This window comes from Equus asinus, chromosome 3 (genome assembly GCF_041296235.1).
Source record: "Equus asinus isolate D_3611 breed Donkey chromosome 3, EquAss-T2T_v2, whole genome shotgun sequence".
NCBI lineage: Eukaryota > Metazoa > Chordata > Mammalia > Perissodactyla > Equidae > Equus > Equus asinus.
In genome coordinates this window covers 161,967,616-161,993,506 of record NC_091792.1, presented here as the reverse complement: position 1 = coordinate 161,993,506, position 25,891 = coordinate 161,967,616, and the positions used below count along the sequence as shown (strand labels likewise).

The window sequence follows — 25,891 nt, the reverse complement described above, 5'->3', positions numbered from 1 at the left end:
CAGAATTTGCTGATGTGCTGGATGTAAGGTTCGAGCAAACCAGAGGCGTAAGGAATGACTGGGGTTTTCAGCTGAATGGTGAAAGAATCAAGTGACCATTACTGAGCTTGGGAAGGTTGTAGGAGGAGCAAGTTTGCAAGGTGGGGTGCTTGTCGGGTGAGGGACTTGGTGTCAAGGAAACCAAGAAAAGAATTTCAAGAAGGAGTAAGTGAGCAGCTGTGTTGAATGCTGCTCAAGGTAAAATAAAGTGAGGAATTGAAAAGTGACCATTCATCTAGCAAGTGAGGTTATCGGTATCTTTGTAAGGGCAGTTCACCTGGGAGAAGCCTGGCTGGAGTGGGTGCCGTGAGGAACTGGAGACAGACACAGCAGCTCTCACGGGAGCAGGGAAACAGACTGTTGTCTGAGGTGGATGGGGGGCCAAGACGGGGCATGTTGTTTCCATTTTTAAGCTGGGGGGAACTAGGTGTTTGTGTGCCAGTAGCAATGGCCCAGAGCAGGAAAGCACGTGTTCCCAGGACCATATTCTCAAACACTTTGCTCCGACCTATCCAGGTACATCAAGGGTAACAGGCTTGACACTGGGCTGGGACTAGTTTTGGAATCTAGAGGAAGTTGACTCCCAGGTTGAGGCAGCATTTAATGTGCTGTTGGCAGCTTTTCCTACTTGAAATAGTTGGGTACTAGCAAGTAAAGCGAATACCTGTGAGTTTGTGCTGAGATTTACACTGCCCTTGAGGTGCTTGTGGAAGGCAAGCCCTGCCAGCAGGAGTGATTGGGAACCAGGTGTCCTAAATGTCAGGAGGACTTGGGGAGCGCCAGCTCTTAGTCCATGAGATGGCCCCAGACTTTGTTGAAGGTGAGGCCTGGCCACACTGCACATTTCAGTCCAGAGACAACTGTTACTTTATTTTTATTTTTTAAAAAATAACTTATGAGCTTGGTAGCTTTTGCAAATTGGTATTGGTATTGGTGACATGTGTCCTTTTCCTATACTAACAACCAATAAAAATACCAAAAACAAAAAAGCAATGGGGAGTGACATCAGCATCATGGCAGCGTAATCTCTCCCCTCCAAGATACAACGAAAAGGACATTCATATTCCAACAGAGGACATCCAGACACAGCACAAAAACCGTCTGAGAGACCCACACAGCCATACAACAGAGGGTGGAGGGACTGGAGTCTCCCTCAGAGGAGGTGAAATGGGTAAGAAAAAGCTTCGCTCCCTCCCATAAAGACTGCGATTTGGGACCACAGGAAGCCTCCAAGAGGGAAGGAACAGGGGAGGAGACAGTCATTTTCAGGAACATCAAAGACTCCCAAGGACCCTTGCAGCCTAGAGGGAAGCCCTCTACTGGGGCGAAAACTTTCACAGAGGATGACCTTATCAAGTAAACACCCCAGGAGAGCAGAGGGAGAAAACCCAAGAGCACACAGGAGAAAGCACCCTTCTCCCCACACCACCCAGTGCCGGCTCCAGCACCTAGAATCTCAGCTGAAGGCAAAGGGCTCACACTACGCGGCTCTTGACACGCCCCCCCCCCAGTGGCAATAGGCAGTAACAGCAACCAAATAACACCAGGATGCAAAAAAACAGAACCACTCCCTCTAGCAATACTAAACATCATATTAGATCTCCAGACCAGAGAGAAAATGACAAGCACCCAGAATTCAGTCCTGAGGACACAGAAATATGTAATCTAAATGACAAAGAATTCAAAATAGCTATCATCAAAAACTCAATGAGTTAAAAGAGAATGTAGAGAAACAATTCAACAAGTTCAGGAGCTACTTCACAAAATAGATTGAAACTATAAAGAAGAATCAGTCAGAAATGTTAGAGATGAAAGACACAATGGAAAAAATAAAACAAAATATGGATTCCCTGAACACTTGAGTAGACATCATAGAGGAACATTCAGAATAATCAAAGATAGACACTTTGGAATGCTCCAGATAGAGGAGAAGAGAGAACTAAGGCTAAAAAGAAATGAATAAAGTCTCTGAGAAATATCTGACTCAATTAGGAAATGCATCATAAGAATTATAGGTATTCAAGAAGGAGAAGAGAAGGAGAATGGAGCAGAAAGCTTGTTCAAAGAAATAATAGCAGAGAACTTCCCAAACCTAGGGAAGGAGATGAAAATCCACGTGGAAGAGGCTACCGGATCTCCTAAATATGTCAATGTAAAAAGACCTACTGCAAGGCATATAGTAGTGAAACTGACAAAAGTGAATGACAAAGAAAGAATACTAAAGGCAGCAAGGCAGAAGAAAATAAACTACAAAGGCACCCCATCAGGCTTTCAGTGGAGTTGTCTGCAGAAACCTTATAGGCTAGGGGAGACTGGAATGACATATTCAAATATTTGAAGAACAAAAAACTTTCAGCCAAGAATACTCTATCCAGCAAAAGTATCCTTCAGATATGATGGAGAGATAAAAACTTTCTCAGACAAACATAAGCTAAGGGAGTTCATAGCCACGAGACCCTCCCTACAAGAAATCCTCAAGAGGACCCTCATACTTGAAGAAAAAAAAAAGAGGTGGGAGGAGAAAGGTGTTACAAAGCATGGAGGAAGGATATAAATAGGGAGACAGAGCAGGAGCAAGTACTCAAGTACAGCATTAAAGATAAAGGGAAGGAAAACACCAAAAATAAAGGTAATCTTGTCATTTTAACCACAAACTCATAACACAAGATGGAATAAAATGTGAGAAAAGCAACCTAGGAGGGGAAGAGGAAAGGGACTGAATCAATTTAGTTTAAGGAAATAAGAGGTCATCAGAAAATGGGCTATCTTATCCACAAGATTTTGGATGCAAACCTCATGGTAACCACTAAACAAAAAAGCAGAACAGAGATGCAAATGATAAGTAAGGAGAAACAAAGAAACACAACATTAAAAACTACTTAACTTGATTGGTAGATCATAATACACAGAATGAGAAACAAAGGAAATCCAGAACTGGAAAATGAGTGACAAAATAGCAGCATTAAGCCCTCATATATTGATAATCACCCTAAACGTAAATGGATTGAATTCTTCAATAAAAAGACACAGAGTGGTGAGATGGATTAAAGAACAAGACCCAACAGTATGCTGCCTCCAGGAAACACATCTCGGCTCCAATGACAAACACAGGCTCAGAGTGAAGGGATGGAAGACAATACTCCAAGCTAAAGGCAAACAAAAAAAACCACGTGTTGCAGTACTCATATTAGACAAAGTAGACTTCAAGATAAGACAAGTAAAGAGAGACAAAGAGGGGCAATATATAATGATCAAAAGGACACTCCAACAAGAAGAAATAGTGCTTATAAATATCTACGCACCCAAAACAGGAGCACGAAAGTACATAAAGCAACTATTAAGAAACCCAAAAGAAAATAATAATAACAAAATAATAGTAGGGGCCTCAACACTCCACTCACATCAATGGATAGATCATCCAGACAGAAAATCAACAAGGGAACAGTGGAATTAAATGAAAAGCTAGACCAGTTGGACTTAATAGACATATATAGAACACTCCATCCAAAAACATCAGAATACACATTCTTCTCAAGTGTACGTGGAACATTCTCAAGGATAGACCATATGCCGGGAAACAAGGCAACCCTCAATAAATTTAAGAAGATTGAAATAATAACAAGCATCTTTTCCAATCACAATGGTAGAAAGCTTGAAGTTAATTGTAAGAAAAAAGCTGAGAAAGGGACAAAGATGTGGAGACTAAACAACATGCTATTGAACAAGCAATGATGGATCATTGACGAAATTAAAGGAGGGAGAAAGCAAAAAATATCTGAAGAAAAATGAAAATGAAAACATACCATACCAACTCATATGGGATGCAGCAAAAGCCATATTAAGAGGCACATTCATCGCAATACAGGCTCACCTTAACAAACAGGAAAAATACCAAATAAGCAATCTCAAACTACACCTAACAGAATTAGAAAAAGAAGAACAAACAAACCCCAAAGTCAAAAGAGGGAGAGAAATAATAAAAATCAGAGCAGAAATAAATGCTATTGAAACAAAAAAGGTAGTAGAAAGGATCACTGAAACAAAGGTCTGGTTCCTTGAGAAGATAAATAAAATTGACAAACCCCTAGCCAGACTTACAAAGAAAAAAAGAGAGAAAGCTCAGATAAATAAAATTAGCAATGAAAGAGGGGAAATAACAACAATACCACAGAAATACAATGGATTATAAGAGAATAATACAAAAAACTATATGCCAACAAAATGGAGAATCTAGAGGAAATGGATAAATTCTTAGACTCTTACAACCTCCCAAAGCTGAATCAAGAAGAAACAGATAATCTGAATAGACCAATCACAAGGAAAGAGATTGAAACTGTAATCAAAAGCATCCCAAGGAATAAAAGCCCAGGACCAGATGGCTTCCCTGGGGAATTCTATCAAACTTTCAGAGAGGACTTAATACCTATCCTTCTCAAGCTATTCCAAAAAGTTAGGGAAGATGGAACACTTCTAACACATTCTGTGAGGCCAACATCACTCTGATACCAAAGCCTGACAAGGACAACACAAAAAAGGAGAACTACAGGCCAATATCACTGATGAACATAGATGCAAAACTCCTCAACAAAATATTTGCAAACCAAATACAGCAATACATCAAAAAGATCATATATCATGATCAAGTGAGATTTATACCAGGGACACAGGGATAGTTCAACATCTGTAAATCAATCAGTGTGATACACCACATTAACCATATGAGCAGTAAAAATCACATGATCATCTCAATAGATACAGAGAAAGCATTTGACAAGATCCAACAGCCATTTATGATAAAAACTCATAACAAAATGGGGATAGAAGGAAATTATCTTAACATAATAAAGGCCGTATATGACAAGCCCACAGCCAACATCATACTCAATGGGGAAAAACTGAACACCATCCCCCTGAGAACAGGAATGAGACAAGGATGCCCACTATCACCACTCTTATTCAACATAGTACTGGAGGTTTTGGGCAGAGCAATTAGGCAAGAGAAAGGAGTAAAAGGAATCCAAATAGGGAGTGAAGAAGTGAAACTCTCACTGTTTGCAGATAACATGATCTTATATATACAAAACCCTAAAGAATCCATCGGGAAACTATTAGAAATAATTAACAACTACAGTAAAGTTGCGGGGTACAAAATCAACTTAGAAAAATCAGTTGCATTTCTGTACTCTCATAACGAACTTGCAGAAAGAGAACTCAAGAATACAATTCCATTTACAATTGCAACAAAAAGAATAAAATACCTAGGAATAAATTTAACTAAGGAGGTGAAGGACTTATACAATGAAAACTATAAGACATTATTGAAAGAAATAGATAATGACATAAAGAGATGGAAAGAGATTCCATGTACATAGATTGGAAGAACAAATGTAGTTAAAATGTCCATACTACCCAAAGCAATCTACAGATTCAGTGCAGTCCCAATCAGAATCCCAATGACATTCTTCATGGAAATAGAACAAAGAATCCTAAAATTCATATGGGGCAACCAAAGACCCCGAATTGCTAAAGCAATACTGAGAGAAAAGAACAAAGCTGGAGGCATCACAGTCCCTGACTTGAAAATGTACTACAAAGCCATAGTGATCAAAACAGCATGGCACTGGTACAAAAACAGACACACAGATCAATGGAATAGAACTGAACGCCCTCACATCTATCACAATAAAACCTCACATCTGTGGACAGGTAATCTTCAACAAAGGTGCCAAGAACATACAATGGAGGAAAGACAGTCTCTTCAATAAATGGTGTTGGGAAAACTGGACAGCCAGATGCAAAAGAATGAAAGTAGACCGTTATCTCACGCCATACACAAAAATAAACTCAAAATGGATCACTGACTTGAAGATAAGTCCTCAAACCATAAAACTCCTGGAAGATAATATAGGTAGCACTCTTTGACATCGAACTTAAAGGGATCTTTTTGAATACCATGTCTTCTCAGACTAGGGAAACAAAGGAAAAAATAAACAAGTGAGAGTTCATCAGACTGAAGAGCTTCTGCAAGACAAAAGAAACTAGGATCAAAACAAACAGACAACCCACCAATTCGGAGAAAATATTTACAAATCATATATCCAATAAGGGGTTAATCTCCGTAATATATAAGGAACTCACACAACTGAACAACAAGAAGACAAACAGCCCGATCAAAAATGGACAGAGGAGGGGCTGGCCCCATGGCCGAGTGGTTAAGTTCGTGTGCTCCGCTGCAGGCGGCCCAGTGTTTCGTTAGTTCGAATCCTGGGCGCGGACATGGCACTGCTCATCAGACCACGCTGAGGCAGCATCCCACATGCCACAACTAGAAGAACCCACAACAAAGAATACACAACTATGTACCGGGGGGGCTTTGGGGAGAAAAAGGAAAAAATAAAATCTTTAAAAAAAAAAAAATGGACAGAGGATATGAACGTTTTTCCAAAGAAGATATGCAGATGGCCAGTAAACACATGGAAAGATGTTCAACATCACTAGTCATCAGGGAAATAAATGTAAATCAAAACTACACCAAGATACCACCTGACAGCTATTAAAATGGCTATAATCACTAAGACTAAAAATAACAAATGTTGGAGAGGGTGTGAAGAAAAGGGAACCCTCATGCACTGCTGGTGGGAATGCAAACTGGTGCAGCCACTATGGAAAACAGTATGGAGATTCCTCAAAAAACTGAAAATAGAAATACCCGATGACCCAGCTATCCCACTACTGGGTATCTACCCAAACAACTTGAAATCAACCATCCAAAGTAACGTATGCACCCCTCTGTTCACTGCAGCACTATTCATAACAGCCAAGTGCCCATCGACTGATGATTGGGTAAAGAAGATGTATATATATACAATGGAGTACTCCTCAGCCAGAAAAAAAGACAAAATCATCCCATTTGCAACAACATGGATGGACCTGGAGGGAATTATGCTTAGCGAAATAAGCCAGAGTGAGAAGGACAACCACCAGATGATTTCACTCATATATGGAATATAAACAAACACATGGACAAAGAAAACAGTTCAGTGGTTACCAGGGGAAGGGAGGTAGGGGGAGGGCACAGGGGGTGAAGGGGAGCACTTATGTGGTGACAGACAAGAAATAATGTACAACTGAAATTTCACAATCATTTAAACTATTATGAACTCAAATAAAATATGTATATATATTTAAGGATAGAGTTAGAATTTAGCTAATAATATGTCACATTGCTTTAATGGTAGAATTGAAAAAAAGAGAAAAAAGTAATGGGGTTGTGCACTTATTTCAGGAAGAGCAGGGTAGGGAGTATTGAGCACTGCATGGGTGTGGCCAGAAATGAGCCTGTAAAGTGAAAATGGGCCAGTCCCTGGAATGAGAAGGCATTCAAAGGGCTTACACCCCTGGGGCGGCCTTGGTCTACACCCCAGTGATCATGTTTCCTGAAACAAAAGTGAGTACAGGTCTGACAATGAAATAGATTTCAAGGCTTCTGTCATCTCTGGTCCAATCTGATGCAACTCGCCCATCACTCATCTGACTTTCTTCAGTTCCAGTGGGACAAGCTTTCTCACCTCAGGACTTTTGCATGTGCCAGTCCCATTGACTGGATGCTCTTCCTCAGTATTTACCTGCTTAATTCCTGGGCATCCTTTACATTTCAGCTTAAATGTCACTTGTCCCCCAGTCCTTGTCCCCCACCTTCAGTGCCAGTCTTAAGTCAGTTCCCTCTGCCTTACCAGAAGTCTCTCATTAGTCCCTCTACTTTTCCTCTATAGCATTTTTCACAACTTGTCATTACACACATAGGTGAGAACCCTACTGGATCACAAGCCCAAGCAGGCAGAGACTATACCTCTTTGCACATAGCATGTAGTGAGTGCTCAGTAAATATTTGTTTGGATGCATGCACAGGTGCCCCATGTCTCTATAACTCTGGTAGTGGGGTGTGGACACAGGTGCTCCCATGTCTCTGTGACTCTGGGTGGTGGGGTGTGGACACAGGTGCTCCCATGTCTCTATGACTCTAGGTAGTGTTGTGTGGACACAGGTGCCCCATGTCTCCATGACTGTGGGTGGTGGAGTGTGGACACAGGTTCCTCGTGTCTCCATGACTCTGGGTGGTGGAATGTGGACACAGGTGCCCCATGTCTCCATGACTCTGGGTGGTGGGGTGTGGACACAGGTGCCTCATGTCTCCATGACTCTAGGTGGTGGGGTGTGGACACAGTGCCCCGTGTCTGTGACTCTGGGTTCTGGAGTGTAGCAAGTAAGGGTGCCAGCCTGGATCCAGACTCCCTGAGTTAGACCCTAGCACTCACCCACCTGTCTGTGAGCTGGTGTCTGAGTTATTCCTGTCTGGCACGGGCTGGTAATCGTCCCTGTCTCTAGGTCCTGCGGAGAGGACAGGAGTGAGGGGCTTAGCATCATGCTGGCCACCAGCACTTGGGATAGGTCAGTTGGTGCCAGCAGCACTGGTGGGGCTGCAGCAGTTTGGGCCCATGCTCAGGAGTTGTGCATCGAGGATGCTGGGCAGTGTGACTGGTGACGTGGGTTCCATCCTGGCTGTGATGGGGAAAGGCTGAGGTGGGCACACTGCCGGTGGGTAGGGCCAAGGCCCCTGAAAGGCGTAGCCTAGTCCACCTCGAATGGCTCTGCTGGGAATCAGAACAGCATGTTACATACCAGGGAGTCTCAGAAAGGAGGTTCTTGCTTTGCAGACCAGTTAAGTCACAAGTGAGGCTGGTCCAGCTCTGAAAGGAAGGAAGCCAGCCCTTTGACCTTGGGCATCACCGTTGCCATCCAAAACAGCGAGCCAGCAGCAGCCAGGGCTGGGCTGTGTCCAGGAGCTGTTCCACCAACTCTGGCTTTGGTTCGGGGGTGGACCATCTAGCCAGGCATTGGCATTGGAGACATAGCCAGTGTGGTGGCAGGAGAGGCTAGGAGATGGCATTCCTTTCCAAGGAGAATTTGTGGAGAAGAGAAGCTGGTCAAAGATGGGAGCTGTTAGTGGAAGGCAGGAGGGGCCACCCTGCGTCAGGGAAGTGGATACAGCCAAGAAGGCATCAGGCCACTGCCCACCCAGTCTTCACGCAGTGCGTGAGTGCCAGCAAGATTCTGTAAGACAGAGCGCCTGTTAACATAATGCCTTTCTGGGTGGTGGTCATATTGCGCATTGAAGAAGAAGAGAATGGAGAGAGACATGGAGAGAAGGGGAGGAGGAGGTAAGGCCCAGTGCAGAGAAGGGCAGAGCAGCAGGCAGACACTTCTGTCTGCATTGTGTGGCCGTGTGCAAGGGTCGGACCATGGCAGGCTGGCTGGCATCAAGGACATCAGAGCTTGCAAGCGTCATCAGCTGTTAGTTTCCTGAAAGCCTTGCTGACCGCCCCTCTGAGGAATAGCTCATCCTCGTTAGGTCTCAGTCTTCACCATATGCCGTGAATAACTGAATACTTTGAAATTATGTGTCCCTGCGTTTCCATGATATGTATGTGTAACCTTTTCCTCTTCTTGTTAGAGCCTGGATTTGAGCAGTTTAAAATCTCAGAGAGGTTGCATGGGAACTGGATCAGACTGTACTTGGAGGAAAATAACTCAGAAGTCCTTTTCAACCTGGGAACCAAGGTGCGCAGGCAGTACTTGGATGCCCTGAAGACGCTAAGCCTGTCCCTGAGCAGACAAGTGGCTCAGTACGATGTCTACTCGATGGTGGTGGGGACTGTCGTGGTTTTGGAGGTACGCGTGCTCGTGAGGTTCAGCTATTAAACTGATTTGATAACTCAGCCACAATACTATAGTTTAGAGTATATGTAATAGCAGTGCTTCTAAAAGTGGAAAAATATGAGCTTTCTTGTTTGTTAAACTCATTCCTTATGTGTTCTGAGGCACAAAGTATTGTCAGGTGTCAAATGGCTCCCTTCCTGTTGCTGCAGACCTGTGTTCTGGGCAGTTCTTTGGAAATAGTGTTTGTGGGGCTTTCTTCTTCTGTTTCCACTGTTTGAACAGCTGACACAAGGTCGGAGGTGGGCTTTTTCTAAGTAGGTTTCCTGAAGCCCAGCATTCGTGGTCACCGCTGTTGTTTTCCTCTTCCAGGTTCTCACCCTGCTCCTGCTCAGCATCCCGCAGGCACTGAGCAGCAAGGCTGAACTGGAAGTTCCTCTCTTGTCACCTGTGTTTTCTCTGCTCTTTTATTTGACGTTCCTGGTTCTTTCAGCCGTTCACGTCATCGTGTGCACCTCAACCGAGAGTTCGTGCTATCTCTGCAGCCTCTCGTGGCTGACAGCAGGCGGAGTGATGGTGCTGGTTTCTGCACTGCTCTGCGCAGTTGTGTCTGCTCTCACCAAGGTGCTTGTCAGGGGAAAGCTTCTGAGTAAGGTGAGGCTGGTTCCTGTGAGCACGACACTGTCGTTCCAGTTGGGCCATTTTTGTTATTTCAGCCAGTCTCTCATTCATCAGACATTGGTTAAACCCCTGGTGTGTGCCAGGCACAGCACTGGCAGGAGCCGAGAGAAGGAGCCACCCTTCAGGGAGCCCAACAAGGAAGTGTTTGGGGCAACCTGTCTCCTGGGCCTCTGAGCATCCCGACTTCAGACACAGATCTAGTGGTCAGAGTACAGGCTTTCCTTCTTAGTTAGAAAGACAAGGTCCCTGTGACTGTGTCACAGAGGACTGTACAGGGACTGTAACACAGGGGACTGTGACACGGGACTGTGACACAGGGGACTGTAATACAGGGGACTGTAACACGGGACTGTGACACAGGGGACTGTAATACAGGGGACTGTGACAGGGGACTGTGACACAGGGGACTGTGACACAGGGGACTGTAACACAGGGGACTGTAACACGGGACTGTGATACAGGGGACTGTGACACGGGACTGTAACTCAGGGGACTGTGACACGGGACTGTGACACGGGACTGTAATACAGGGGACTGTAATACAGGGGACTGTGACACAGGGGACTGTAACACGGGACTGTGACACAGGGGACTGTAACAGGGGACTGTAATGGGGACTGTGGCACAGGGGACTGTAACACAGGGGACTGTAACACAGGGGACTGTAATGGGGACTGTGGCACAGGGGACTGTAACACGGGACTGTGACACAGGGGACTGTGACACAGGGGACTGTGACACAGGGGACTGTAACACAGGGGACTGTGATACAGGGGACTGTAACACAGGGGACTGTGACACGGGACTGTAACTCAGGGGACTGTGACACGGGACTGTGACACAGGGGACTGTAATACAGGGGACTGTAATACAGGGGACTGTGACACAGGGGACTGTAACACGGGACTGTGACACAGGGGACTGTGACACAGGGGACTGTGACACGGGACTGTAACAGGGGACTGTAATGGGGACTGTGGCACAGGGGACTGTATCATAGGGGACTGTGGCACAGGGGACTGTAACACAGGGGACTGTAATGGGGACTGTGGCACAGGGGACTGTAACACAGGGGACTGTAACAGGGGACTGTAATGGGGACTGTGACACAGGGGACTGTGCAGAGCTGCTGGTCATAGACGAATGGGCAGCTGACTGACAGGGAATCGCGTGAATCAGAGCATCTCTCAGAAGAGGTGTTTGTGCTGCAGCCGAGGGAAGATCATTTCAGAGAGGAAAGTGTGTTCTAGACACTCCAGGAAGGCCAAAAGGAGGCTCGGACCCTGTCCTCATCCTGCCCTCCTCAGGAATCATTCTGCCTTGTAAAACGCAGTTTTCTTTTCAAGACAAATGTTTTCCTTTAGAATTCCTCTAACACCTGCATTCATTGGCTGGTTGTGGTGGCAGGGTGGCGAGGCAAAGATGAGCGGTCACGGTCAGTCCACAGTGCCCAGGGCCCGAGGGACCCAGTGCAGTCCCCTCGTCACAGGGCTGCCAGATGCCCGTCCCCATGTGTCTGTGTCATTGATGACACAGTTCCCTCCTTATAGCAGAGGTTCCCTAAAGCCATTTGATTGATTCTCTGGGGCCTGACTGTGTTCACAGGATCTCTATCTGTTGTATACTAGCGGCACACGATAAATAGAATAAATATTGAGTAGTTATCAAATGACAATCACTGAGTCCTCATCTTTCATTTTAAATGCTTTAAGTTAGTATATTTAAGGGTTAGTACTATGATGCCAACTTCAATAGAATGTCATTTCAATAGAGTTGACTATTTTAGTGGAAACTTCTTGGATTTCTGGAAAAGTCATGGAGAAATTAAATGTCTGGTTTGATGGGATATGTCCTTAGGGTTCTTTGGTTTCAAGTAGCAGGAACTGGCTCCGAGAGAGCAAGGACGGGTGCGTGGAGGGCTGGGTCCAGGAGCTGGCCGGTGAGCTCTCTGAGCTCCAGTACTGCCCAGATGGTTTGGGTCTAAGCATCTTCAGTCTCGTCCCTCAGCTTAGGACTGGCAGTCCAGGGTGAGGACTGCCCACACTGTTTCCGTGTCCCCCTGGCTGTGCCCCAGGAGGATGGGCCATCCCCCTAAAGCAGGGGCACTGGATGCTGGCATGAGGAGCAACAGGTGTCTGTCACAGCAGGTTACATCTGTGAGCAAGAACTTTAAGTATTTGCAACAAGATATATGTAATTTTCAGATTTTTCCCTTTCAAAATACGTTTTCCTTTTTACAGAATGCAGCTCATTCCAACTCAAGGTGGTCAGAGTTAGATCTCCTTATCTTGTTAGGGACCCTGGGCCACGTCTTGAGTCTGGGAGCAAGCAGCTTCATTGAAGAGGAGCACCAGACCTGGTACTTCCTTGTTAGCACCCTGTGTCTAGCTCTGTGTCACGACATCTACAGAAACTACCTCCCGGGAGATGACTGTGAGCCACAGCGCTGCCTCCACGTGGAGGGAGGATTTGATGGTGCCACACCAGCTTTGCAGGACAAGAACACCAGCAGTGCCGTACTGGAGCTCAACAGAGGATGCAAGAGCCCCTCTTCCCTGGGCACACTCAGAGGCTATGAGAAGTGGATGGTGCTGGCAAGCCCATGGGTCATACTCACCTGCTGCCGACTGCTGCGATCACTAAACCAAACAGGTGTGCAGTGGGCCCACCGGCCTGACCTGGGGCACTGGCTCACCAGGTGAGAACATGAGGCCTTAGGCCAGACCTTCCATAGCTGACTGGCCACACACAGACTCTTTTTCAAAATTTAGGCCTATTTTTTATATTCAGTATACAAATGGTATTGGAGATCTGAAGAAATGGAAAAATATACCATAACCCATGAATTGACATTGAAAGGTGAATTTATTTGAGGCTACCATAATATGTTTGGTTTTTTATTGCTGAATCACTGTAGTTGTTCATGTTTGAAAACCTATGAGTTTTAACATGATAATTGCAGCAAGGATGTAGTTTTGTTGCTGGCTGCCTCCTCCCAGAAGGGGCAGGACTGGGAGAGATGGGGTAGGGCTGAGAGAGATGGGGCACGGCTGGGGAGGGGGCAGACAGGGCATGGCTGGGCAGCTCTGCCCTTTATGCTCCCTCCCTTCTCCTCCATCTGCCCTTTCCTCTCTCCCTCCCCAGAAAGGGGTGAATCTTCAGCCAGCTCCGAAGCCTTTCAGGAGTGGCTAGAAAACTAGTAGAAAGTTTAGCAGACAGGAGGGATTGAAGTAAAGAGAAAAAACCAGGACAGAAAATGTCAAGATTTGGCTATATTTTTTTTTAAAGATTGGCACCTGGGCAAACATCTGTTGCCAATCTTTTCTTCTCCCTCTCCCCCTCCCCCTCCCCCTACCCCCAAAGCCCCCCAGTACATAGTTGTACATTCTAGTTGTAGGTCCTTCTGGTTGTACTATGTGGGACACCACCTCAGCATGGCCTGATGAGTGGTGCCATATCAGCGCCTGGGATCCGAACCAGCGAAACCCTGGGCTGCCAAGCGGAGTGCATGAAGTTAACCACTCAGCCACAGGGCTGGCCCCATTGCTATATTATAAATTTTAATTGTCAGTGAAGACTTAGAAAAATGAAGTAAAAGGAGAATAGAAAATGAAAAACTATTTCCCCTGAGTGTGACAGACAAAGGTCCCTATCTGGTCACTATGAGGAACTTCTGTAAGAATTGCCCAGAGGCAGGGGTTCAGGGTAGCTGCAGATACATTCTGAAGGAGGAAATGCCAACAGAAAGAAAAGGGAGGTGCTTCCTCCCTCTAGGAATCAGGCAAGTCCTGGTTAGATGGCGCCAAGTGATGGGGTGCCTGACCAGGTGGAGAAACCAAAGGAACCATGAAACCCAGTCTTGGGGTACAGGAGGATCCTAGAACCACACACCTGGAAATACACATCAAAGGCTATAAAATTATTTATTCCTCTGGCCAAATAGTTTTTGTGGGAAATTTCTCCCAAATATAAACAGACTTAGCCAACCCTTGGCAACCACAGTAACCACAGGAAGCATTTTCAGGTGCCTGCTGCGCATTGGTTCATTTCATTATCACAGCAGCTCTGAGAGAGGACGCTGGCCTGTCCCCACTTGGAGTGAGGAAGCCGAGGGGAGGTGAGAGAGGCATTGCCTGGCGCCATGGCTGCAGCCTCACACGTGAGGATGAGAGCGCTGGGCAGCACCATGGCCTCACTTCTTGCTCTTCTGGAAAATTGAAGCATGGCGGGAGAATTTGCTGATTCCCACCCCCAGATACACTACTGTGCGTGCAAGAGCCCTCCCACCAGCCCCATCCCCTCTCCAGGGACAGCTGTGCCCACTCCTCAGTCTGGACCCTCCGGCACACAGGACCCAGCCCCTTCCGCCAGAGGGCACTGCCCTCCTGCACTGCAGTTTTCCCTGTGCGCTGTCAGGAGTAACTGATGGGTCATTCCTGTCGGTTTGTGAAAAGGCTGCAGTGTCGCCCCATGCCTTCTTCACAGCAGAGCCCCTCCAGAGGCACCTGAACTCGCCTTCTCTATTGCTCCATTTTTCAGTTGTGACAATTCACAATGCAGGAGAGTCTGTAAGGCACACATGAGCAACAATGAATGGACACCCTCGTGACCGCCTCCCAGAGCAAGGACCAGAGCACTGCCAGGCCCCAGTGTGGCCCTTTTACCACCTACCATCCCCGGGACCCACGGCCTGACACTGGCCGCATCTCTCCAAGTCACGTTTCCATTTGTGTGTGTACACCTTGGCAGAAGAGTCACCCATCCACTTTAGCAACTATGGAGTGTCTGGGTTTTGTGAGTGTGAGCTGCGGTGAATAAAACAGTAAAGAACCCTTCCTTCCCAGCACAGCACTCCCCGAGGTAGCAGGGTGGCAAGGGCCAAGCAGAGAGAGGGGCCCGGGCTCTGTCCTTTGACATTGGGAATGGGGCAGACACTCTTGACTGAGTCAATCTGTGTTAATGAGGAAGAGTATCCTGCCAGGACTTGCGTGTCTCCCATGAGCACAGTGTACACTTGGTCAATACGCGGTTTGCCCAGAACCTCTTCTCCTGTGGTTGGGAAAGTGGGGCTGTCCCAGAAAAAGGGGCCCCAGGGGAGCCAGTGGAAGTGTTTTATATGCATATCGCTGCCCTGGCCAGTGCAGAGCTGTTGGTGGAACCACTTGTGAATGAAAAATGAGAGTTCAGGCTAACAGTCCTTTATTTGTTATCTTTTAAGAACCTTTGTTTGAATTTAAATAACCAGCAGTTTTTCTCTTTTGCTTTTCAGGAAAATCAGCTGTTTCTAGTATACTTTTTAGAAAGGCTCTTGGTGTAGATCCGTAACATCGGTAGTTGTCTTGTTAGTAATTTTGGGCATCTTCCATTTCATTTCAGCTCTGATCATAAGGCTGCACTCTCTGTTCTGGCTGCCCTCTCCCTCGCTGTCATTTTTGCATTGATTCAGAGGAGGTGCTCCCCAGCATCCAAAGTGGCCATGGCGCTTGGCCTGCTGGGCGTCTATTGCTACAGGGCGGCCATTGGAAATGTGCTGTTTCCCTGGCAGCAAGACAACAAAGACATTTCAAAGTAAGTGTGCTGGCAGAAATGAGGATTTGCTTTTAGGTGTGTTGTAATATTTTATGTACCAAAAAATACCACTCAATGTTTAGAACATCAGAGTTTGGTTTTTGTGAATTGTGATTTCATCAACAGTTACTAGAGCGTAACTAGGAACACTTCAATGAGCCAATTCATCATCCTCTGTTCTTGGTAGAAAGGAGACAAGTAACTTAGGAGTAAGGTCATTGAGGTTTATTTTTTAAAATAGGGGGTTCTTTAGAAGTAAAGAATCTAAAGGATTCAGTTTTGCTCCTCAAAAAGTAACTCTTGGGGACGGCCCTGTGGCCGAGTGATTAAGTTCGCACCCTCCGCTTCAGCGGCCCAGGGTTTCACTGATTCGGATCCTGGGCGCTGACATGGCACCACTCATTAGGCCATGCTGAAGCAGCATCCCACGTGCCACAACCAGAAGGACCCACAATTAAAATATACAACTATGTACTGGGGGGATTTGGGAAGAAAAAGCAGGAAAAAAAAAAAAAAGAAGTAACTCATGATGAGGGTAATAAAAAATGGGTCTTCCTAGCAGTTGGGAACAAGGCATTCCAGTAAACTAAATGTTCCCATAATTCTGTAAGGGGCTGCCTCATGCAGATTGCATCATGAATGCTACTTTTTGTGTTTCAAAATGGCAACTTCTCTGTTTTTAATGCTGAAGTCGGGTGGGGTGAGCAGGGGCCGCCCTGGAGAGCTGTTTGTGAAATGTGTTAAGAACCTTGAGTGCGTCCAACCCTCTGACTCAGGCATCCTCTTATAGAATTGATCTCAAGAATACAACCAGAGATGAGGCCTGAGACTTGGATACAGGCATGCCTCTGAAGCATTGTTTACAGTTGCTCAGAGTGAAAAACAAGGTAATTGGCCAACAATAGTGGGATGAGCCTCTGAGTTATGTTAAAGCTCTACTGGAATTTTGCAGCCGTTAAGTAAGTAGCGTGTTTCCATAGAACGTATAAAGATGTGGAACAGTAGACTGTAAAACTATAGTATGATCACATCTTATGCAGTATGTATGTATTTTTTCATGTTTATACGAAAGACTAGAATATGTAATTGGCTGTGATCATATTAGGACATGGATCATAGGTGGATCATAGGATTGGAATCTTCCTTTTCACTCAGTTTTGTATTGCTTTTCTCATCAGAGAAAGAAAGTAAATGTCGTCTTCTCTGAAAAGGTCAAGGCAAAAGCTGAGAGCTGTGGCCAGGCCATGTGGGTGGCTGAGGGGCCCAAGGGGCACACCTGGAAACAGGACCTACTACCCTGTGTGGGGAGTCGAGGTGATGCCAAGGGCCTGGCTGAGGTGACGGCAGGAGGGTGGCACACCATCACCTGACGCAGGGAGGTCAGGTGGGGAGCACGTAGTCTGGAGACATCTCAAAGGCTGTTCAGTGTGAGGCTCTGGGCAGATGTCAAGGTGGATGTCACATTTGAAGGTGTTCAACATAGGGGTGTTTGTTTAAATCTTAAAGTATGACGCATGATTCAGTTCCTCATTTCCTCTCAGATCTCAGATTGGTGTACTTAATTTCAGCATCACTCCCTGGAAAACTTGGATCACTTACCTTGCTTGTCATGGATACAACAGCATGTTCCTTGTTGGTGTCCAGAAGATAGGCCAGTGCACTCTTTCATCAACCTGTGCTGCTTGGTTTACATTCCTCCTATAATATGCTTTCGTTCCCCACCCCCATCTGTCCTGATTCTAGAACCATCCTGGTTCTAGAGCCATCCTTGTTCTAGACCCACCCTGATTCTAGATCCATCCTGGTTCCAAGTCCATTCTGATTCCAGATCTGTCCTAGTTCCAGATCTGACCGAGTTCTAGAGCCAACCTAATTCTAGATCACCCTAACAGCTGCTTCTCTCCTTTCAGTTTCTCCTGGTGCTGCTGTCCAACGATATTCTAAAATCCTCCTTTACATGTAGCTCCTGACTTTCTTCTCTGCTCCGAAGCCCAGGCTTGGCTGGAGTGGAAGGCCAGGTTACAGTGGTCCTGGATGCACGGGAATGGCCCTGACTGGTTAGGACAAGGAGGTGGACCCACTGAAGGCATCTGGTGGCATCCTCCAGTTCAGTCCCTTTCTTCCTTGGAACTTCTCTGATCACTCGTGCCTTTGCTGATTTCTCCTTCTTTAACCCTTGTGGGTTCATCATTAGCTCTCAGCTTAGGACACACCTTGGCTGTAGGGTTGCACCTGACCCCAGCTTCTTGGCCTGTGCGGGGCCCCAGGGCAGGCCTTGTGCCAGTCTTTCGTATCTCCACACTGCCAGGCACATGGTAGACAGTGTTCTAACTGTTTGAATTAAACTGATCATACTGAAAAAAAACAAATTTTTTCTTTTAATACATAAACCTTCCTAAGAAAATCTGAGATAAAAAAATTCAGTTTTTCAAAACAGATACATTATTACAGTGATTATTTCATTTAAAATTTTATTTACTTAGCATTACTTTAAATGATCAGCTTTTCTAGTATATATAAAATATTTGATTTATGAAATTTATTTAAAATATGTTTTAGGAATATATGTGTTTCATAGGATGAAATTCTTTGGTATAGTGTCATAAATTGTATGCTTTACAGATGACTGTAAGTGAAGTGCTAAAATATTTCATTCACAATAGTACTTAATATTTACTGTGTGCCACACACTTTACGTGTCTTCTCTTGTTTAATTCCCACGACAGCCTTGTGAGGTATAGGTACTATTTCTCTTCTTTTTACGAGTAATGAAGCTGAGCATCAGAAATCTCAGTTAACTTGCCCCCAACAACAGAGCTAGTGAGTGGCAGAGCCCAGACTGACCTGGCCCTGCCTTTCTCCAGACCCCAGAGTCTGGACACACCACTGTAGATGTGTGTGCACATCAGATACAAGCACTTACTTGAATCAGCGTGGTTGTGAACATGCTCGATGTATCTCAGCATTTACAGACTTACGGACGTCCCTGACAGAGCTGGACCTTATCCCACTGCAGTGATTTCCCATTAACCGTGAGAAGTAGGGGGACCATTTTCCTGGCATGCTACAAGAGACGGCTCTGGTCTTGCACCCAAGTGATCCTTGGGCCGAATGAGCACGATTTCCTGTAAGCCGGCTCCATCAGAGAAGTGCACACTCGGAGGACAGGCCTCTGGGCAGGGGGTCCTGGGGGCTGATGCGCAGAGGCAGACACCCCCACTTCCGTGGAGTTCCCTGGGCAGGCGGGGCTATGGCTTGTTTAGTCAGCCAAGCAAACACATGGTTTTGCTGTGGTTTAGCGATTTTTCCAGCTGGTGCTAACAAATCTAACTTGTTTTCCTTTTTTAGGGGTATTCTTGAAGCCCGTTTTGTTTATGTCTTTGTCCTCGGCATTCTGTTCACGGGCACCAAAGACTTGCTTAAATCTCAAGTCGTTGCTGCAGGCTTCACAGTCAAGACTGTCGGTCTGTGGGAGCTGTACAGTGGATTTGTGCTCCTGGCAGCATTGCTCCTTAGACCACACAACCTCCCTGTCTTAGTGCTGAGCCTCTTGATTCAGACTCTGATGGCGAAGTTCGTCTGGAAGCCCCTGAGGCATGATGTGGCCGAGGTCACTGTGATGCATTACTGGTTTGGCCAAGCGTTCTTCTATTTTCAGGTGGGTTTTCATCATTATTGTGGGTAGAAGACTATTAACTTTTTATGTCATTTATTTTTTCTTGGAGAAAACTTTACCATAATTTGGGAAGTTAAAATGTTTGTTCAGTGGAAGAATTATCAGTATGGCGTGGTGAATTATGCTTAAATTGTGTGTGTATTTTATAAGATAAAATACAGCTAGTTGTTTGAGACAGACCTCTTCAGTGTGGATCCGTGAGTGCTGAGACGATGTGTTGTGGCTGTGCTGGAGCTGTCTACCACAGGCAACTAGGAAGCACATTGCATTTCTGTTGCTTTATCTAATGAGAATGGTAATGCTGACTTGTGCCCTTTCTCCTGGCTGTCAGCACTAGGCACTGTGGGCTGTCCCAACCTGGTTATTAATCCCCTGGAGCCTGGTGGTTGTCATGTCTTCTCTCCAGTGTGGAAGGGCACATCAGAGGCAATAGCAAGCCACCTCCAGGAGACTTCACTATACACCTGTGTGCTTGAAACAGCACCTGGAAGTTAGATAGAGGTTCCAGCTCCTGGCCTTGGAGGGACCTAGTTCCTTCCCAGCCTTCCTGTATCACCAAACTGGGTCAGGAGGCCCCACCCTTGACCTGGTCGCTGCTATTGGTACCCCCAGGGGTGGGGTGCAGCTCACCAGAGTTCCCTCCTGGCTCCAGTACTCCCTGGCCGAGCGACTTTGCACAGACTACTGAACATCTTGGTTGTGTTTTCCCATCTTTATAGTGAGGACCTGTATTTTCTCCATGTGCACCGGCTCCTCCTTCCTCCTCCATCCAGACCCTGGAGACTTGTCTGATTGTGTATGTCCCAACAGCTCGGCCTGGGGCCTCCTCCCCACTCCCACCCCCTTCTTTCCTGATTTTCTGGCATTCCCAGCCTCACCCACAGAGCAGCCCAGTCGCACAACTTTTCTGTGTGTTCCCTGAAGCCCAGAAGTGGGTGGAGGTAAAGTGCTAGAAATCCTTGAGTCCTGGAGGGATGTGACCTGACCCGGACCAGCTCTCACCCTGTGGTCCTCAGAGCCTGCTTACCTTCACTCTAGCCGTGGGTCTCCCCCCGAGGACTCCACACGTCTTTCAGCCCTGTACTCATGTGGCTTCCAGAGTGGCGGTCCCCAGCAGAACTGCAGGCGGCCATGGCCCCGACACTGGTCTCCAGCACTCCTGAGCTAGGTGGCCTCTAGAAGGCACCTGCTGTGCCTGTTTCCTCATCTGTCAAATGGGGTAATAGTTCACCTCCTCCTCAGTTGCTGTGAGCATTAAATTAACTAACGTGAGAAACAGAAGGTAGCCTGTGCGCAGTAAGTTCTCAGTGCCTCCCGGTGTTGATCAGGCCCCAATGGAGCAGTCACGGCTGGGCCTGCAGAGTGGACCACACCTTCCTGAAGTCTGAGCCAGATGAGCAGTTACCACCTGTCACAGGAGGTGCTGGATGATTGAGGACCCGGACTGATGACCAGGATGCTGGGGCCTAGAGATGTGCACAGGCTGACCTCTGCTGGGCCTCGTGACATTTCAGTTCTTTGTGTTTCTCCCTGGTGTCAAGCATCCGTATTTCAAAGGCCACAGCTATTTCAACCCTGTCAGAAGACATTTAGAAGGCCACAAGCGTTGTGGATATGGGGAAATGCAGACTTTGCCCAGGAATTCCAGAGTTCCTGTGGGAACGGGAAGAAAATGAAGGAACCACCTGTAAACAGTTGGCCTGGAGAGAGGCAATGGAGCAAAGAAGCAATTGCCATTAATTTATATGGAAGAAATTTTCAGCATTTCCAGACCCAAAGTCAACCTCCAAAAATAAATCAAGATAAAGCGCGGATGCTCAGACACGGCTCACAGCTATGGCAGCCCGATGCCAAGAGGCTGAGTAGTTCCCTGAGCTGGGTGGTGCCACTGTTGCTGCTCCAGCTGCGTGCTGCCTCTGTAACGGCTCCTGCAAAACAAACGCTGACGCTGTGTGGCTGTTTGACTTTTCTGGTAAGAGTGAGGACTCATTGAGATCTCTTTCAGTTAGTGAAAACAGGTGCTAATGTAGGTCGTTTGTAAAAGCGAAGCAGCGTGAAGTGAACTTTGGGTATCAGAGGAGCCGGTATTCCGTTCAGCGTACTTTGCTGCTTCTTTTGGATTGGTACAACTCAACCCTGTTAGGGTCCTGTAACGGTTGCCCATTGGTAGAACTTACGTATTGATACAGAAGAACGTCAAGGTTCATCGAGCATTTCAGAAATTTCCAAACGGCCTGTGTCGGTCTCAGGTCCCTCTCTTTATCTGGAAGTCGTGTGCAGGTCTGTTTCTGGTGGTTGCCTCCCATCCAGAGTCTGTTAATGATGGTCACTCAGTCTCTGACCATAAGTGGCTTGGTGAGGAATGGGAACAGCATCGCCAAGGAAAATCATCTGTCCCTCTCCCTTCTCCAGGTCCCCCAGCCTCATGCTAGATAGGGAGCGTGTCTGATGAATGCAGGACACTCCTCCCCAGGGGCAGACAAAGAGCCATGGCACCATGTGGAGCCATCGTGGCAGTGCCTGCCCAGTCCACAATCCACAGACAGGTCCTGGTGTCTGTGGACTGACAGCATGGCAGACCCTGCTGGCACAGTCAGGGGGGATTTCGGGGCTCCCTCTGAGCTGAGATGGAGAAGGCAGGTGCTGGTCAGGCAGGCTTGCCCAGCAATGAGGCCTCGGTGTCAGGAAGACTGACAGAGCCACAGTTAGAGTCCTGAGCGAGGAGACAGCCTCTGGCGTTCAGTTTGCTCCTCTGTGGCATGTGGCCATGTTCCGGGGAGGTGGAGAGGAAGCTTTGGTGATAGCGCTTGATGCTGGCACATCTCAAGTGCTGCCCCTGGGGAGCAGGAACGCACATGTCGACGGCCACTGGTGTTGCTACAGCAGGCACCTTGTATGTGCTGGGAATCCACCAGCGAGCAAACTGAGCACAGATGCAGTCCTTGCTCAGGAGGCCCCACAACAAGTCTGACGGTGACAAGCAGCAGTGTGGACACAGGAGCAGAGGGCCCACAGCAAGTCGGGATGATGAGCAGCAGTGTGGACACGGGAGCAGAGCAGGCCCACAGCAAGTCAGGGCGATGAGCAGCAGTGTGGACACAAGAGCAGAGGGCCCACAGCGACTCTGGGCAACAAGCAGCAGTGTGGACACGGGAGCTAGCGGGCACACAGCAAGTCGGGACGATGAGCAGCAGTGTGGACATAGGAGCTAGCAGGCCCACAGTGAGTCAGGGCAATGAGCAGCAGTGTGGACACGTGAGCAGAGCGGGCCCACAGCGAGTCAGGGTGACCAGCAGCTGTATAGACATGAGAGCTAGCGGGCACATGGTGAGTCAGGGTGGGGAAGTGACTCCCCATGATCTCGAATTGGATGTAAGCTGGACATGGAGCCGCCGAGCCCTCCCAGGGCCAGCCTGCCCTCTGCCTCCTAATAGCCACATCCACCCACCCAACGAGCTGTGCAGCCGCACTGCCTTCAGCCTCCCACATGTGCCACCTCAACCACTTTGCCTCCCAGCACCACCTGCTGACCTCAGACAAGGTCCCTGAGGAGGGAGCTTGGTGTGTATACAGTTGTGCATCACTTGACGATGGGGACATGTTCTGAGAATGTTCGTCAGGCGGTTTTGTCATTCCATGAACGTCATAGTGTCCGTACACAAACCTCGATGGTGCAACCTACGACACACCTTGGCTCCACAATGCTAATTTTATGGGCCACCATCATGCTTGTGGTCTGCTGTTGACCAAAACATCATTGTGCCGTGTGTGACGATCATCTCTCAAAGATGAAAGACACTTCACCTGCTCCTCCCCACCTGGAGTAAGGTGGGCAGGTGAAGGGACAGCTCATCCAAGGTCAGCCCCGGGATTGGAAAGAGTGGACTGGCACCTGGGCTCCTGTGTGTCCACACTGCCGTGGACGTGGCCGTCTGTGGCTTTTCATGGTCGCTAGTGGCCATGTGGTGAGACTGTCTATGTCAGCGCTGTTTCTTCCTGTGTTCCAGGGAAACTCCAACAACATCGCCACAGTGGACATCTCGGCGGGCTTCGTGGGCCTGGACACCTACGTGGAGATCCCAGCCATATTCCTGACAGCATTTGCAACGTACACGGGGCCTGTGCTGTGGGCCAGCCACTTGGTGAGCTTCCTGAGCTCAGAGGCCAGCAGGTGAGACTCCCCTTTGTTTCCCAGCAGAGTGTCTGATGGTGAGTAACGCCATGTTCCAGATGTAGGGCATCCGAGCACCAAGGGCCCACGGTCTTCTTCGTCTACTTTCTTTTCCTTAAATAAGAATGAGCATCCACAGCACATGGTCAGAGGGTCTGGGTGGGGCCCGTTCAGGTCCTGTGTCTGGATGGCTGGGGACGCATGGGGGCAGCCCAGCCTTCGCTGGCCTCTTCCAGGTCATACCAAGCATGGTTTCCAGGGACACAGGAAGGAAAATCCCTTCTTGGTTTCTCTGCTTGCTTGTGGCCTGGTTGGGGACAGGGGAGTCTTCCCTTTCGGACGTGAAGACGAGATGCTGGCTCTCGCCTCCAGGATCACTGCCGGAGACAGGAGCCTAGACAGTCCTGAGGGGCTGCTTGAGGGGCGCTCACCGTGTCACCGTGCCCTGTCCTGACCCCATGGATGCCCACAGTCCACCTGGAGAACAAGGCCAGAGTGTCCTCCCCTGCTGCTGAGAGGCCCCTCAGCCTCCACATGGCCCCGCCCCTCTGGCCATCCCTGAAGGCTCCTCTTCCGCCTCAGGAAGATGCCCCAGACTGACCACAGCCCACCTGCCCTGCAGCCCAGCGCGCTCTATCCACCTGTCCCTCTCATATTTGGTGCTTCCTTCCTTGTTCATCGTTGCTCCCGCAGAAAGGGGCTTCCTGAGGCAGGGCCTTCACGGCAGCCTCAAGCCTGGCGCGGCTGGGCAGAGTGCCCCTAAAGTGTGTGGGCTGCCAGGCTCTGTGCCTCCCCAATGGGCCCAGGCTCTCCCGTCTGAAAACGGTGTGATGGAGTCGTCTCCAGGTTCTGGGGCCACATGAGGTGTCGCGCAGTGCTGGAGGAGTGAGAGCCAGGCGGTGTCAAGGCTCCCTCAGTGCCTGCCCCCTCATCACCACCACCGCTCCCCCCAGCGCCTTGGCATTTCTGTGCAGACTCAGTGACGCAACCCATGGGCGTGGCCTCCCCTCTGCATCAAGCATCTGTTTCAGCGCTGGACCAGCCTCCACACACCGGGTGGGCCATGGAGCACGTGGGACACAGCCGTCAGGGAGGCCCACGGAGAGTGCCACCAAGGGGAGGCCAAGGCTTCTGTCCCCGTGCCCCTGTGACCCCTACCTGTCTGCCCCCTGTTAAAAGTGCAGCCCTCACTGTTTTGACCGCCGACCCCGTGTCTGAGCCTCCCCAGACACCTCGGGCCCTGCCTCTCAAGGGGCACTTGGGGCGCTCCCCACTGCCTCGGCCTCCTTCACGGGTTCCTCCCAGCCCCACCCCAGGTCCACTCCCCAGCCCAGCTCCTGAGACGCGGGCCTTAGAGACCCTCAACTTCTGCCGCCAAGTTCATTCCATGGCCCATGTTCTCTCTCACTCGTTCCGCGTTTGCGTGAGGGGTGAACGTGTATGTAGGCATGAGCCCAACAAGACTCTCCAGTCGGATTTTAGAGCAAGAAGGCCCAGTGAAGGTGTCAGCATGGAGAGCAGGCCTCCCGCTCCGGAGACCCCTGGCCTCACACGCATCCCGCTTGCTCTCCTCTTTCTGATCTGTGGTGGTTGATGTTTGGCTTCTCAAACGTGAGCATCTTGTTTCCCCAGCTGGAAGGGGACTTCCTGAGGATAAGGGAAGCCCTGGGAGTCACCTGTGTCTTCCTCGGGGGCACATTTTGGGGCTGCTTGTGGACAGACTCCCCTTAACTTAGTCACTGATGATCAGTACCTGCAAGCCAAGGCACTGCTGGCTGGAGCCAAGGGACATGGGAGTCTCTGCACCGCCCAACACGCCCTTCCAGGCTTCATTCTGCATGTGAACCTGCATCAGCCTCATACCACCACTGAGCTGTTGGTTCTCTTACTACCAGGTTCCAGACATCTCTCTGAGGGGGATTTGGTTTGGTTGACAGGCCTGCTGGGTCGGCTCCGACTGAGAAAGGCAAGAGGCCTTGGTCCCCGTTGGTGCTGTCGCATGTTGAGGCCCAAGGGGCCACGAGTCAGTGAGGCGTACACAC

General features: G+C 48.3%; 1 protein-coding gene across 20 annotated transcripts in view; it reads left to right on the top strand.

Annotated features, from left to right (window-relative positions):
• Positions 1-25,891, top strand: part of PIGG (phosphatidylinositol glycan anchor biosynthesis class G (EMM blood group)) — a 49,918-nt gene that overhangs the window by 19,971 nt on the left and 4,056 nt on the right. For 12 of the 20 annotated variants that reach the window (XM_014832173.3, XM_014832174.3, XM_070506443.1 and 9 more), the window contains 6 exons: positions 9,551-9,768; positions 10,126-10,407; positions 12,675-13,132; positions 15,811-16,002; positions 19,351-19,660; positions 23,686-23,849. In XM_014832173.3, the coding sequence (XP_014687659.1) occupies positions 9,551-9,768; positions 10,126-10,407; positions 12,675-13,132; positions 15,811-16,002; positions 19,351-19,660; positions 23,686-23,849 (1,624 nt within the window). Of the gene's footprint in view, positions 1-9,550; positions 9,769-10,125; positions 10,413-10,446; positions 12,611-12,674; positions 13,133-15,810; positions 16,003-16,792; positions 16,962-19,350; positions 19,661-23,685; positions 23,850-25,891 lie in introns of those variants that run through there. The other 8 variants (XM_070506445.1, XM_070506444.1, XM_070506441.1 and 5 more) reach the window with 4 other exon arrangements.